Source organism: Rhinolophus hipposideros (assembly GCF_964194185.1).
Source record: "Rhinolophus hipposideros genome assembly, chromosome: 1".
Classification (NCBI taxonomy): domain Eukaryota; kingdom Metazoa; phylum Chordata; class Mammalia; order Chiroptera; family Rhinolophidae; genus Rhinolophus; species Rhinolophus hipposideros.
In genome coordinates this window covers 53761857-53778968 of record NC_138047.1, presented here as the reverse complement: position 1 = coordinate 53778968, position 17112 = coordinate 53761857, and the positions used below count along the sequence as shown (strand labels likewise).

Sequence of the window (17112 nt, the reverse complement as noted above, 5' to 3'; positions counted from 1 at the left end):
TCTATCAACTGACATAGTCCAATTCAGCCATGGCTGGCCTGCCTTCTACCTCATCTGTCTGGCATCCCAGCCTCAACCCTGACCTGTCCTGAGACATTCTGTACATGTCAATAAGTTTGCCTTCGCTAAGTTTCTCTTGCTGTATATCTAGAATCTTTTAAATAGCAAATGGTGGCATTGTCAATATCCCACATCAGCTATTTCAAATTTACTTTCAATATCATCACTGTTCATTTTCTTGTTGGCAATTCCCTCTTTCCATTATCTATAACCACTGGGAGACAAAGAGTCCACAAAGCTTACACTTTGTTGTCTGAATTGAATGGACCATGACCAATCATCAACAAACTTTGAAAGAAGTGACACGATTGGTCACAGATCACGATGCACATTTCGTACCATATTTTCCTGAAAATAAGACCTAACCAGAAAATAAGCCCTAGCATGATTTTCAGGATGCTCGTAATATAAACCCTACTCCCAAAATAAGCCGCAGTTAAGATCGTCAGCCAGATGGACGCATTTAGTACATCTGTTACAACACACGACGGACACACTGAATTATAAAATAATATAAATCTATAAATAAATAATATTGACATTAATACTTAAAATAAATGATAATATAAATTATAATTAAGTATTTGTAAATACCCAAGCGGGCACCTTTGGACGAGAGGTAAACGCCTATGTAAACAGATGAACTCGAGACTTACTGCTGAATGACCAACTGAAGTACAGACACAACGCACGAATAACATGTGCACTTGATAACGAATGGACGTGGTTGTGTCTAATATGAATCTTGATAATTTAATACATCTTATGTTGTAATGGACGTACTTCATGCACTCATGTGAAATAAAGAAATGTTTTCTGAATTTTGGTGCTAGCAATTTTTCATCGCTTTTGTGTGGACCATCATTCTTAACTGTCATCATTTTTATTGCCACTCCTGTCTCGTCAGTCTTCAATTAACACTTGATTTAATGGTAGATTTAAAGGGAATAATATTTTGACCCGCAGACAAGATGAGTGCAAACAGAAAGAGCTATTCTCTGGAGTACAAGAAAGGAATCATGGAGGACTCCCAGGGCAAGAATCTTACGGCTTTCTGCAGAGAAGTTGGATCTCTGAATGGTCTAAAAATGGCGAGCAGAGTATGATAACCTCAGTCAACAAGGTGGACAAGGGAAATGCTAAGAAGCACAAGTGTGGATCAGGTCGGCAACCATTATTTCCTGAGCTGGAAGGCATCATCTGTGAATGGATTGCTGACAGGAGAGCAAAGGCTTTGGTTGTGCGCAGGGCTGATACTCAAGCATTTGCCCTTGCAATGGCGCCACAGTTAGAAATACCCCCAGAAGAATTCAAAGCATCACAACACTGGCTGGATGGCTTCCTTCAGCGATATGAATTGTCTCTAATGTCAACAACACTGTTCAAGCTGGAAGCTACTGATGTTATTAAACGTGCACTTGCATTCAAGTCCTTTGTTGATGGCATCGACTTTTCTAAATACCAACTCTCCAACATGATTGCTATGGATGAAACTGCAGTGTTTATGGGTCAAGGATCTCAAACGACAATTGATCAGAGGGGTGCCTTGTCAATCTACATTCCCTTCACTGGTTATGAAAGTGCACGTGTTACCTGTATTTTGGCAATTCATCTGGATGGAAAGAAAGCCCCACCTCTAATCAGCACTAATGGCAACAAAGATAAGTTTGAATATGTTTCAGGCATTTATGTTCTTGAAACCGAAAAAGCCTGGTGCACACAAGCAGTTATAAGGAAGTGGGTCAATTTGATGCTGCCACTTGTTTTGCGAGGTGACCAAAGAGGTCTGCTAGTCTGGGATTCAGCCAGCACTCACCGCACTAAAGCCATGAAGAACTTCCTTGCAGAGAGAAGAACAGATCAAATAATGATTCCTGCAGGAATGACTGTCTATCTCCAGACTCTTGATATTACAATAAACAAGCCATTCAAGGACCATTTGTGCATGGAAATCAGTGACTACATTGAAAATAGAATGGAGAGAAATCAGCATGGAAACTTCATGAAGCCTGCAAGAGGTCGTGACTTGGGTGAAGAATTCATGGGATAAAATCAGTGACATCTGTGATGCCAATGCGCTACGAGCAGGCTACGTGGACAGGAAGTGCTCATTTAAGGAGAGCTCCATCACTGAACATGAGGGATTGGAATCAACGGTTCTACAAGAACCATACAGGTTCCTGGTTCATACCTGGTTTTACAGGTTCTTACAGGATAGAGTTGTAAGAAATTCAAGCTGGAATTCAAGGTTTGGAGAGTTAAGACGATGTTCCAGAAGAAGATGGCATGACAGTATTTTAATAAATGTAGATTTTTGTACATGAATAAATAAATGTAGATTGCTGTATGTGAATAAATGTGGATTGTTGTACATGAGAAAAATAAGACATCTCCTGAAAATAAGCCCTAATACGTCTTTTGGAGCAAAAATTAATATAAGACCCGGTCTTATTTTCAGGGAAATACAGTATTTACATAATAATCTGTGGACTGAGATGCTGGCAGAGAAGTTTACACTTCGTGCAACTACAGTTAAGATGCCATGCGAACTGAAATTCGAGCCAGCACAGTGGTAACTGAAATCTCTGCACAGAGGAGCCAAGCAAAGTGAGGACCACCAAACACACACACCATCGGCACTTCTAAAACTTGCTATGATACATGTTCTGGGGGGAAGGGGATAAAAGGAGTAACTTTTTTGTTTCCCAAAGGGAAGTATGAATTAAGTGAAAGCGCAGGACAGTAGAGATAATAGAGGGTGGAAATTATAAGTGCTGTCTATGAACCCACTGTGCTCATGACTGTGTCATCTCAGGCAACCGTCCCAGGCTCTGTGTGCCTCTCTGACGGGGGGAAATAACAAGACCTGTCTTATGGGGTTGTAGTAAGAATTAGATGAATAATGTATGTAAAAGAATTAGAACAGTACACAGGCACATTGTAAGTGCTTCTCAAACATTAGCTAGTATTATTATTAAAGGAAGAATAATTCCAAATGACCTGAGAAGAGTGTGTCCTCATGGAGAAAAGCCTCTCACACCTTCGTTACTCTCAATATCATTTTCTACTAGATTTACCTGCCACCTCTCTAAGAATATTGGCAATTTTGTGACTGAGGTGGCAGGGAATTGTTGGAGCAGTGGTAGAGGGAGAGACAACAATTGTCTCTCTGCCATGCCTAGTCCTAACGACCATATAATAATAAGATGAGTCCAGGAAGGGCTATTCTATCTTATTCTGGGCTCAGGAAAAGGAGAAAGAAGAAAGAAGGAAAAAGAGAATGGAGCACAGGGAAAAATGAGAGCACGAAACCCTAGTAGATGAAGGAAGATGGGCTCTGGAGAGCACCATATCTAAACCAAGACAAAAACCTGACATTAAAGTCAAAAAGAAATATTTAGAAAGTTTTTATGTCTCCTTTTGTCAAGAACCATCATAAGTGGTGAGGCAACCCTCATGCTGTACCTGATATAATATGTCAGTCTTCTTAGAGAGGAGCCTGATTCAAAACTGAGGCCAAAACATCTAATAATGAGGAAGATTACAAATAGGCATCTGTCTTTTCTTAGGAATAAAATAGATAAAAATAACTCCTGGTTTTACAGATCACTGAATTTGTAATTACTTACATATTTCCAATATTCCCCAAATGGGGTCATTGACGAAATTATTCTTTAAAAAAGTCATTCCCATCAAAGGAATCTACTTGAAATAGGTCGTCTTGTTTCCTTTATTAGTGAGCCAAAGATTTCTGCAAGGACAATTTAGTGCATCATTTGATTTTATCTACATCCGTTTTGTTGATCTTGGCTATAGTTAGAGCGAAACTTTCACCGATACTCACAAAGCAGCCACACTTTCCCTTTGGCAATTCAGCCACGTTACCTATGAGTTTTGTGGCATAACCCAAGCTAAAGTGCCTCCCTGTCAGGTGAAGGGATCATCCCTCACCTCAGGTTAATTCCTGATGAACAACCTGAAGAACGACATGTCAAATCCTATCACTTACCTGCTCCTCTGGGTGGCTGAGTCATGGCCTAGCTGGCAAGGCCTTCTTTATCAAGTACAGGCCTTTATCTTCCTTAGGGCTGTGGCTCCGTGATCCAGCTGGGTACCACAAGTAATGTTATCAATCATATAGGTGAATTTTATGACAGCATCAGAAAAATCTGACCTTCTGAAAGTTCTGTGTGTAGACAATCATTTGGTAGCACTCAGCTGAATGTCCAAGCTACACTAAGCATTAGAGTTAAAAGGAGCCATGGCTGTCCTTGATGTCATTTAACTGATAACAATGCTGATGGCCAGAGAGGTTGCAATACTAGGTCTAAAAGCACCTCTTCCGTCTCCCAGCCCAATGTTCTTTCCTGTTCATATATCTTTGTTTCTCTTTGCCATTTCCTTTTTTATTTCATGATATACTTAGATACGTACACAAGTGCAATTTAATTTAATACTTTCTACCAAGTATGCAACCTAAAGTGCATATCCATGTGTGACAAACCATATGCACTTACTCCAAAATGCTCATTTTAAAATATTTTCAGAATATCCACATAAGCAAAACACATGCTTAGCTAAACCCAAGAATGCACAGAAATGATCTGAAACCAATGAGCTACCATATGAGGAAGGGTCTTGTGCGATGTGGTGAAGTGCTGGGTAAGTCTTCCCCACAAGCAGTCACGGTTCTGAACTGAAAACCCCTGCTTTCCTTGCCTCGAGCTGGTTATTATGTGCTGTCTGTGCCATCTGGGTGCATCACAAGTGTGTGGTGATTTTGCAATTAACACATGGTAATTGTTATCAAGAAGCCGAATGACAGTGCAAAAAAAGAAGAAATAAGGTCAAGTCTTACAATGAAATATATCCTTACTCTTTCAAGTTGAGAAATTCAAATAAATTACTGCTATCTGACATGAGTGAGTGAATGTGATGCGGACTAAAGCAATGAGGTCACTTCCTAAAGAGATCAGCATGCACACACACCGCACACATACATACAGGCAGGCACTTGTGCACTTGGGGAGCCGCCTGCTAGGCTGGAAGCTCCGGCCCTGGCGGGGAGCCTGTGCATGACAGCCTAGGGGGGCAGCAGTGTGTTCTCTGATAAGGGCCATCTGTACTTTGCTCTCCTTCACCATTCTGTCTTCAGCATGTGCACCATTGTGTGCCCTGAGGTTTTCCTTTTTAGCATGAGATTCAGATTGCCCACCTGGATCTAGTCCCTGACGGACACTGGAATCTCACATATATGGGGTCAGTATCCTAGGACATTTCCAAGAGCCTGCATGTTCTGTTTTATTCATCACGATGCTAGGACTTGGGTGACCCATGAGCTGATGACCAGATTCCACGTGGAAATGTAAAAGTTGAATTATTTTTTTAAATTGCCTCACCTATTCCTTTCAGTTTGTCTGTAAAAACACACCTATAACTAATGAAGTTCTTGGCATGCACCTGCTTTTTCTGGACAGAATGATCAATCTCACACATAAAATATTTCTAGTATGAAAAGATCTCCACTTCCTTTACTATATTCTTGTTTTATTAGACATCTAAGATCCCTAGACTAGACTGAAAACCTGAATGCACATAAGTAGCTGACAAAGATATCGGATTAGGAGTCAGGCATCTAAAAACGTATCTGTGTCGAGGCTCAGTTTCCTCATCTGTAGAGATAAGGCATTGGGTTAGATTTTTTTTTTTTTAATTACTACCTATTGGCTGCCTTAGTTCCTTCACTGACCATAGAAATGTTAGCCGAGTTCCTCTCCCTCAGTCTGTTTAAAACACAAGAGAAGAATACTGAATTACCCAGAGCTGTCCAGAAACACAGTTAGGGTCAGCAAACACACAAAGATGCCTTGGCTTTCAGAGAATGGCTGAGGATAGAGCACCATTTGGTGAAGTACAGAGACATGCTCCAAAAAATCAAAACAATGCCTGCTATGAAAGGCCAACTGAATTCTTTCACAAAACCCTGCACTACAAGGAATTTAATCTTAAAGCTAAATATATTAATGGTGCAATTATATTTTCTTCCCAAGAAGGGAGAGAAGGAGGAAAGAAGAATGGAAAGAAGGACAGAAGGAAGGAGGGAGGCAGAGAAGGGAGGAGGGAAGGCGGAAAAGAAGGAAAGGATGGGGAAGGAAGGAGGGGAGGAAGAGGAGAGCAAGGAAAAAGGAAAAGGAGGGAGGAGGCAGGAATGAAGTATGTAAGTGTGATTAAACTCTTTTCCCTCAGAGGAAAGAGGTATAATGACTAATAACTTAATAATGCCTCCATCAAATAAAAAGTTTCTCTACTATCAAAACATGCAAAATATAATCTTCATCTTCATTTATCCAAAGAGACATCGTTTATTACCTTCAAAGTCCACATCTCCAACTAATTTTGTCTTTCCTGTCACTGGGTCGCGGACATAGTTGATACCCACATCAATTACAGCAGCACCTTCTTTAATCATATCAGATGTAATCAACTTTGGAATACCTGAAAGCAAAACAGACTCGTAAAACACTCTAAAAAACCTTAAACTTTGTCCTTGAATATGAGTATAGCAAACGTTTATACATCTAATGTTTTTGTTGTTATGTCTTTAAAAAATAAACAGCATACCCTGTTCCTAAGGAAGCGGCTGACTGCATTTGACAGTTTCTGATCGAGAGAAGGACAAAGGAAGCACAGGTAGGCTTCTGTGGATAAAATCCTGCCAAGGGTCATACTTTCAGCTTTGCTGGCCAGATTGCTCTAAATGGATACCTGTTTGAGCAGCATGTTTTTGTATTTCATCTACTACAAATAGCAGGGGTAGATTATGGAGGTGAAACAGGCTCCTGTTGACATTTGGTGGCGTGGAGTGGTGTGAAAACAACTTGGAAATTGGAGGCAGAGGAAAGGAGAGAAGGAGGAAGATTAAAAAATAAGGAAGATAGCAATTCCCATTCCTTGGGGTTGTGGTAACTGTAAAGTGCCATACACATACTCCAAATATAAATGCTATCTTGAGTGTTCTTTCTATTTTTTTCTTGGTTTCTTTGATTAATTACATCCATATATATCTCGGAAAGGTGTAAGATATAAACTCGACTCACTATTTCTCCATTACAGTTTGAAAGACAGCTCTATAGATATTATATCACCATTTATTTTTCTATAACCTCTTATCAATTTTTATTTCAAGTACAAAAACATCATCAACAGTTTTCCATGATATTTTTTAGCAGACTACCTGGAAACGTTGCTTATATTCCAGAGGCTGGTCTAAAGAAGAATGATTAGAGTGAATCTAGAAGTCATTTACATGGAGGAAGTGCTATCAAACTAGTTAGTTCAACTGTTTACTATCAATCTGTGCCACAGTGTAAAGCAACTGTATCACTGAACACATTGTTTAATTCAGCTAGCTTTAATTTTTCATAGCATGCCTTTTTCAATGAAGGAAGCAGTATGTTGACATACATTCTGGCACAGCTCCTTAGCTTGTTGTGGACCTATAACACAGAGTTCCCAGAAGGTACAAAACAATCATGGACTAGTCCTAGTCCACATATTGAATATCTCTGAAATAGAGGAATAGTTCAGTAAACTCAGGCTGCCTATTTCGGAAAAAAATACCACTAAAACCAAAATCAAAACCCAATAATTGTGGTAGTGTCTTCAATATGTTAAACTGAATAGACAGCAGATTTATTCTGTATGTTTTTAGAAGGAATAATAAAGGAAGGAGGGAACAAAGGGAATAGATTTTAGCTCAACATTAAGAATATTCTAAGAGTAATAAAATATGCCACAAAGAGAAACTTTATATTGTCATTATTCCTCATTAGAAATAATTCACAATAGGCTAAAGGAGGGATTGAATTGGGAAGGTTAGTGATGCCTTACAAGTCTATGATTTAAACATTGTTTCGTCTAGTCAAATTGAAAAAAAAAGTTTTTTTCTTCTCTCAACTAATTCATTTCTGAACCCTTGCAGATTTCTGACCCCATTAAAGACCCTACTAAAGAAAGAAATAATACAGATTGTACTTAATGACTGAAATTACAATAAATGAACATACACAATCTCTATTTCAGATATGTTAAACCCTCTAAGTCATCCACTTACACTGTTGTCTTGTAGAGACAAATGATTGATGCATTTAGTTCCCAAAGTAAACAAATACAAGATATTTAAATTCTTATCACTTGATAACAGTGAAATGAGATTAAAAACTATTTAAATATTTGGTCAAGAAAAGATATACACATACCATTTCGATGTGGAGTCAGAAATTTTTTTTTTCTTTTTGCAAAGAAAAAATCAGTATTTGGAACACATAAGCACTCCCAAAGATATATCAAATAGTGCATATGTTCCGATGCAAAGAATTAGAAGGAAAGGTAGAATCAGAGACCCCAAATTGTATAAGAAATCAGAGGGATTTAGAAAAGCTGTATATATTTGACAAGGTCTTTTGGAAACTATCCCCAAAAATCATTCCTGGGAACACAGATTGGACTCTGATTCAGTCCCAAATCCACAGAAAGGCTCCATCCATTGGAGAATTCAGAGGCAGCATTTAGAAGTAACTCCTGATACGGATGTAGCGAGCTCTCTGCTAACTTTCTGTGACTAATCTTAAGCCTGAAATAGAAGATTTAATACCCAAGAAAAGCTAAATGGGAAATTGCCCCATTGCCAGACCTGCAGCATTTTGCTAAACATTTTGAAAGAGCCTAAGAATAAAAATTTAATAAGACTTGGAATAATTGTATGACCTTATAGATAAAACAATTAGATACTCCCAATTGTTAAATATGAAGAAAATCACTTGGTAAAGACATTTTTAGATACTGTTCACAGAAAGAATATTGGCCACCACCCCCCCCCCCAAAAAAAAAAAAACACACCTAAAGAAAGTGCACAAGGCACTTTGTTCTGTGAGGAAGAGGAGAAGGAGGAATCAAATGTCCAGTCTCCCATTTTACCCTGAAATTCACAAGGAGAAATTTCTCACAATGTGAAAGACAAACTTTTGCTTGATCTGGACATTCCTTTATTAGCCTTAAAATCTCAGATTCTTATTCAGCATCTCCCTTGGAGTAAACAAACTACTCAGGTGATGGGTGTCTAATAACCCCTCAGATATGCTGCATGTCCTGACCGAGAGCAGAGATACAGGTACAGTCTTTCTTCCTCCATGACACCACACCTGCTAATTTAATAGGGAGAGATGTACCCTGAATATGGAATTGCCAGCAGATTCCCTGATAGCTTGGTGGTCTCTTTCCTAAAATCCCTGAAGACTCCCTATTCATGACATCACAGCTAATTTGAATAGTGACTTAGGCTTACTGGTACCTGTAGCCAAAATTGGAGATCTCAAAGAGGTGCTAGAGTTTTTGTGGGTAACACTGTTATAATATCAGCTGGGTTAATGAGCTGAACCCATCAAGATTCAGATCACCCTCTTGAAACCTCTATCTAAACTTACATAATACTCAAAATACAAGTTAAAGAAAGACTAAAACTAATAGGGAATGGACTGATTCTTAAAACATTCATCCTCTTAGTTAAAAATCTCAATAAGTGAAGATACAAATTCATTCAGAATTTTAGGGCCATAAATTGAGTATTCATTCTTTGGTTCCCTATAGTAAGTAGCATGCTCTAATTCTATTTTATTTTTATGCCTCCTGGGGCTCTATGTTTTAGTTTTAGATCTGTATTTTATTTTCTTTAGTGCCCCTTTAGATCATAATAATCACTACTTACCTGCCTTCTTCTGGAAATACCAACAGTATATCTACCTGGGCTGTTAGGCCCAGGAGTTTACTGAGGCACCCTTACACTTTTCACAAGTCCTCAAACAGAACCTAAAGAATAATTCTACTCTGACCATTCAGATGAGGCATTTGGGGCAGAATATATATTTCATAAGATAGAAATCAGAAGCTGAACTTGAAGTTTCTAACAGTTCAGAGTACTTTTATATTATGCTGGTCCATCAGCAGATATATTCCCAAAGTACTAGGTAATATAAAACACCTTAAGTACAATAAACTAGCTACATTTTACAGAAACATTTGCAAACTCCCACCTTTATATTTAGTAGTTTTCAAAACTCTCATAATAATTGTCTAAGTTCTCAATAAAACATATCAACTCTATATCCTGGGATATTCAGTAACATGAAATTTAATTGTTACATGCTTATAATATCATCATTAAAAACTCTAGCTGGTAGATATAATTATACACTAACGCCCAAGGCAGGTTTATGGAGGTAGGCTTGTATTCTTCTCCCCAAGACAATCCATCCATGAATTTATTTCTGTCAGAAGAAAAAGGCCTATTATTAATGCAGATTTTCAGCAATCATTGAGATAATTATTTTAGGGTGAACTATTCTCATCAGGAAATTTAGTAAAAAGATTTCTGATTCATCTAAGATTTCTCTGCTGTGGCTGAAAATCTCTTTGACCGATAAGCAGACTAACCAAAGGATGATCTATACAGAATCACACTACTTCAAAGGTTATGACTCTTATTAGGCGACACAAATCTGTTCTTTTGTGATTCCTTATATGACAATTGTGAAATTAATCACCAATGCTGTCTTAGCAAAATGTACTGAATAAACACAATGTTTTAAAAACAATACCAATACCTAAAGCACAGATTGGGCATGATTCTACATCCTAGGAACTAAGTTTACCCTGATAGGAAGGTATGACCAATACCCTTTGAGCAAGTGTGAGGCTAAATCTTTATTCTTATCAATTAGAACCCCAACTGGGCATTTTCATGTGCCTATTTGTCAATTTCCAAATTGAGTTGACATGAATTAAAAAATAATAATCCTTTCCCAATGAATGCTCCTATCAGTCATCTTTAAGTCTTTATGAAGTGTCTCAGTCAAGGCATCCTGATAAAAGGAAGCACCACATTTACACATACATTTAATTAGTAGAGTTCAAAGGGCTATGCAAACATTATCTAATTAAACTTCACAACAGTTCAGTGAAGCAAGAGAAGGCTGACCCATTATCCTCATTCACAGAAGAGAGATTTTGAGGTGTGAGAGGCTAAATGATTTCTTAGTTTCACAATGATGAGTCAGAGGTAAGGCTGGGAACAAAACCAGTACTGTTCAGATACAAAAGTAACACCACAAAAATGCTTATTCAGGTAGATCGTCCTGCAATGGAAGTTATCCTACTATATAAATTACAAGAGTAATTACAATGGAATTTATATGAATGTATATGTTTCTTTCTAGATTAGAAATTTTTTCCTCAGCATTATTTGTTTTGGAGAGAGTCAGATGTCAGCTCAATGCATCCTAAACAGAAGCTATATTAGTAACTCTTAAAAGATATTAATAGAAAAGTCAATTAACATTGGGGGGTGTACTAGAGATGTTTAAGGATACAATTGTTTGCACAATTGGTCACCAAATAACTAAAATGTTTTTAAATTAAATCAGATTTACAAAACCAGAATTTCAAGCATAAATACCTGACTTTAACACGTTTAAAGTACTTCAGAAGGACGTGTAGGAGAGCAGAATTTGCCCCCCTACAATATGTCTCTTTGGCATAAGGATTATTTTAGGCTGGTTATTTTTTTTAAGAAACAGCAGGCATAGAAGAAGCTCTAAAAACTGAGAAGTTACCATTTTGTAAGAGACACTTAAATGCACAAGGGAAATCTCCATTTGGAAGGGTGTCTCCCTTACTCTACCCGGAGGTGGGGGATGATTCAATCTCTAGAAACTTATCAATGGAGAAGGCAAAGACTTAAATGTTTGGTCAAAATATAGTGCTTTTATTTAAACTTTTTTAATGAGCACTTGTTCTGTAGATTTTAAAAATTTGATGTGTTGGTAGTGATGTCCTCTCTTTCATTCCTGATTTTAGAAATTTCATGCTCCCCTTTTCTCTTTGTCAGTTTAGGTAAAGATTTTTTCAATTTTGTTGATCTTTTCAAAAGGCCAATTTTTGGTGTTCTTTATCATCTCTATTGTTTTTCTATTCTCTATTTCATTTATGCTGTAATATTTATTATTTCCTTCCTTCTGCTTCCTTTGATTATGGCCAGCTCTTGCCTTTCCAGTGTTTCAAGTCAGAAGGTTGGGTTATTGATTTGGTACCTTTCTTCTTTTTTAAATATAGACATTACAGCTGTAATTTTCTAAGCACTACCTTAACTGCATTCCATACCTTATGTTTTCATTTTTATTTAGTTTAAAGTATTTGCTAAATTTCCTGTGATTTCTTTTTTGACCCATTAGTTATGTAGGAGTGTGTTACTTAATTTCCACACATTTATGAATTTCCCAAACTTATCTGTTATTGCTTTCTAATTTCATTTCATTATGGTTGGAGAACGTACTTTGTATGATCTCAATCCTTTAAAATTTATTGAGGTTTGTTCCATAGCCTAACATATCATTTATACTGGAGAATTTTCTATGTGTGATTGAGAAGAATGTGTATTCTGTTGTTGTGTGGAGTGTTCTAAAGACCTCTGTTAAGACTAGTTAGTTTGTAGTGCTGTTCGAGTCTTCTGTTTCCTTATAAATTTGCTTACTTCTTCTATCCATTATTGAAAGTGGGGTATTAAAGTCTCCAATTATTACTGTTGAATTGTCTATTTCTCGTGACACTTCCATCTGTTTGAGTGTCATGGACTTGGGGTATGGTTTTAGGTACACAAATGTTTATAACTGCTGTATCTTCTAGATGAATTGACACTTTTATCATTGTAAAATGTCCCTCTTTATATCTAGTAACTATTGTTTTTGTTGGCTTAAAGTTTATTTTGTCTATTAGTATAGCCACTCTTGTTTTCTTATGGTTGCTGCTTGCATAATATATCTTTTTACTTTTTAACCTATTTGTATCTTTGTATCTGAAATATGTACCCTGTAGACAACATATATGTAATTCAATCTTGCTTTCATACTAGTCTGACAATCTCTGCTTTTTCATTGCATTGCTTAATCCATTCATATGTAGTGTTATATTGATAGGATTTGATTTATGTCATTTTACATGTTTTTTGTATATGCTTTTGTGTATGCTTATATATGTATTTTTTCTTCTGTTTCTTCTTTACTGTGTTCCTTTTAATTAAGGGAATATTTTCTACTGTAACACTTTAATTTCCTAATATATTTTTAACTTTAATCTTGATTTATTTTCTTAGTGGTTGCTCTAGAGTTTACAGTACACTTATTAACTTTTCAGAATTAAGTTCAGATTTATGTTAATTTAGTTCCAATGAGAGATAGAAACATTAATCATATATAGCTCTATTCCTTCTTTTCCCGTTAAATTCTATTATTATAAATATCACATCTTATTACATCTTTATGTTACAAACCCAAAATGTTGTCAAAATATTATTTTATATAATTTTTATACCTTTTAGAATATCTGAGAGAAGAAATTAGAGGAAATATTATATGTTCTTTCTGTTTCTATTCATTTGTTCCTGTGGATTCAACTTAACTAATCTAGTGTCATTTGCTTACAGTTCTGCTCCCATCTGCCTCCTTTGTATGCTACTGTTTCCCAAAAAATATCTGGCCAGACCATCAGCTCTAATGCATCTTTTGGAGTAAAAATTAATATAAGACCCAGACTTATTTTACTATAAGACCGGGATATAATATAATATAAGACCCAGTCTTATATAATATTATCAATATCAATATAATATTATGTAAGACTGGGTCTTATATTAATTTTTGCTCCAAAAGACACATTAGAGCTGATGGTCCAGCTAAGTCTTATTTTTGGGGAAACACGATACTGCCAAATATATTACATTTGTATATGTTATAAGCACATCAATACAATTATGTACATCATTTGTATATATTTGCTTTTTAAATAAGAGGAGAAAAAAGAAATACACAATTACATGGTCTTTTATAATTACCTACATGATTACCTTTACTGGAGCTCTTTGGTTTTTGTGTGTGTGCATTTAAATTACTGTCTGAGGTCACTTGCTTTCGACATAAAGAGGTTCCTTTAGTATATCTTGTAAGGCACGTCTGCTAGCAATGAATTCTCTTAGTTTTTATTTGTCTGGCAATATCTTTTTTTACCTTCATTTTTGAGAGATAGTTTTACGAAATATAAGATTCCTTTTTGACAGTTTATTTCTTTCAGCACTTTAAATATGTCATCTCACTATCTTCTGACCTTCATTGTTTCTGATGATAAAAAGCGATTAATGTTATTGGGGTTCCCTTATATTTGATAAGTTATTTTCTCTTGCTGTTTTCAGGGTTTTCTCTTTGCCTTTCAAAATTTTAAGTATAATATGTTTATGGGCTATACCTCTTGGGGTTTATCCTACTTGAGATTTGTTGAATTTCTTGCATGTTTACATTAATGTTCATCAAATTTGGAAAGTTTTCTGCCATTATTTTTTCAAATATATTTTCTGCTCATTTCTTTCTCATTCTGGTAATCCCATTACACATATGTTAGTGTATTTAATAGCTTCCCACATTTCTCTGAGACTGTTCATTCTTCTTTATTCTTTTTAGTCTTTTCTTCAGATGACACAATCTCCATGGATCTCTTTTCAAGTTCACAAATTCTTCTAACAGCTTAAATCTACTGTTGAGCCTTTCTAATGAATTTGTTTTTTCATTCAGTTCTTTTACTTTTCAACTTCAACATTTCCACCTTTTTTTGATAATTTCTATCTTTAGTGATATTTTCTATTTAATGAAACATTGTCATCATGCCTTCATTTATATCTCTAAACACGGTTTCCTTTACTTCTTTGAATGTAATTATAATAGTTACTTTGAAGTCTTTGTCAGCTAAATTTGAAGTCTGGGCCCTCTCAAAGTCAATTTCTTTTGCCTGCTATTTTACTCCCTGTGTGTAGATAGGCCTCACACTTTACTGTTTCTTTGCATGTCTCAATTTTTTGAAAACTGGACCTTTTACGTAATGTATTATAGAAACTCAAGATACTGATCCACCTTACTTCAACTTCTTATTGTTTATTTGTTTTGTGACTCGGCTTTACTACTTCAGTAAAATCTATTTTACCTGTTGTGTGCAACCTCTGATGTCACTCCTCAGAGAGCACAGCCTTGGGCATACACACAGTCACCATCAGATGACAGTGGTTTTAGCAGACATTTGTTTAACTATATCTTTTATATGAATGAATGTGTGTTGTGGGGAGAGGGTGAGGAGGGGGTTGAAGCAGAAGAGAACACCCTGTGAAAACTGTATTTGTTAGGGAGTATAAAAATCTACGAGAGACTCAAAAATAATAGCAAAGGTAGTGTGAGAAATAATTAAAAAGAATTACACAGAGAATCTCTAAAGTTTTAGCACTGTAAAGAAAATATGCAGATAGGAAATATTCTCATTATTTCCATGGATATTTTCAGAATAGCTGCTAAGTGCCAAGTACCAAAAAAGGTAATGGGGATAAGACAATGAATAAGACAGACCAAAATCTCTTCTCTAATGGAGCCTACATTTTCATAGGGAAGATAGCTAAGAAGCAAATAAATAAATAGATACATAATACAATGCCTGGTAATGATAAGTGCCAGAAAAAAAAACAAAAAACGCCTGCTATTTTTAGATAAGCCTCTCTAAACATTTGAACAGGGACACAAATGAAAACAGTGTTATTATGCAAATTAGTGGCTTTCAAACTTTTTGGTTTCGGGACTATTTTACATTCTTAAAAATTATTGAAGACCCAAAAAAACTTTGTTTGTGTGGCTTATGTCCATTAACTTTACTATATACACAATTAAAACTGATAAATTGCTTAAATATTCATTTAATTCTTTAGAGAAAACAATAATAATCCTGTTATACGTTAAAATAAATCATTTAATTAAAATAAGTACATATCCCAAAACAAAACAAGACATTTTGAGAAGAGAGGCACTGTCTTACAATTTTGATAAGTTTTTAATGTCCAGCCTAATAGAAAACAGCTGGATTCTCAGATCTGCTTTTGCACCCAGCATCACACACATACGTAGTTGGAAAAGAGGAGCATTCTAATAGACTTTTAAGATAATTGTGGTCATCTTTCGTTGAAGATGACCATCAACACTTGATAAACAATAGCTTCTTTTTAAAAAAAATTAAAGTTTATTGGGGTGACAATTGTTAGTAAAATTACATAATTTCAGGTGTACAATTCTGTATTATATCATCTATAAATCCCATTGTGTGTTCACCACCCAGAGTCAGTTCTCCTTCCATCACCATATATTTGATCCCCCTTACCCTCATCTTCCACCCTCCACCCCCCTTACCCTCTGGTAACCACTAAACTACTGTCTGTGTCTATGAGTTTCTGTTTCTTCGTGTGTCTTTTTCCTTTGTTGTTTTCAGTTTTATATACGACATTTCAGTAAAGGTTAATTGCAATGTGGAATTTGAAGACATTTCAATGAACTTTCCATACTCTGTATATTAAAATCCAATATTGCTCTACTTTGTATTTTGAATGGATATAGTGAAATCATGTATTGCTTATTTGAAAAATATCACTTCATAGAGTTATGCAGGTCTTCCAAATGTTGCCATATATCATTATACAATATTTAAAAATTACATTCATTAATATGACCATTGATTTCATGAAAAAAAATTAAGTATTGAAAAGCTGTCAAGCTCACAGTAGGGACACTGCTTTTGTAAAATTTCAAGTTTGTTTGAATCAAACAATAGTTTAGTCCAGAGGGCTAGTATAAGTTCACCACAACTCACCATGGTGCCTTTTGTACCCACTGCCCATCTTCGCTTTCATATCTTCCTTCCCACTGACAAAATCAGGCTATTGGGCACGCTAACCCATTTCCTTCAAAGCCAATAGAAGGGTGTATCTCTACCACTGTGAAAAGACCTCCCTACATCTTTCTGGTCCCAGGATCATACCACTTCCCAGTAGAGTATAAAGACTGTGGCAATGAATATAATAAGTAACCTCACTCTCACTTAAGATCCCACCTCCCACAAACGGAGTGTCACAACCTTAAATGTAAAATA

The 17112-nt window shown here is 36.0% G+C and overlaps 1 protein-coding gene across 1 annotated transcript in view; it reads right to left on the bottom strand.

Moving 5' to 3' along the window:
• Window positions 1-17112, bottom strand: part of MTHFD2L (methylenetetrahydrofolate dehydrogenase (NADP+ dependent) 2 like) — a 97995-nt gene that overhangs the window by 13631 nt on the left and 67252 nt on the right. Inside the window, exon 7 of the mRNA XM_081061709.1 lies at window positions 6430-6555. Within this exon, the coding sequence (XP_080917835.1) occupies window positions 6430-6555 (126 nt within the window). The remainder of the gene's footprint in view (window positions 1-6429; window positions 6556-17112) is intronic.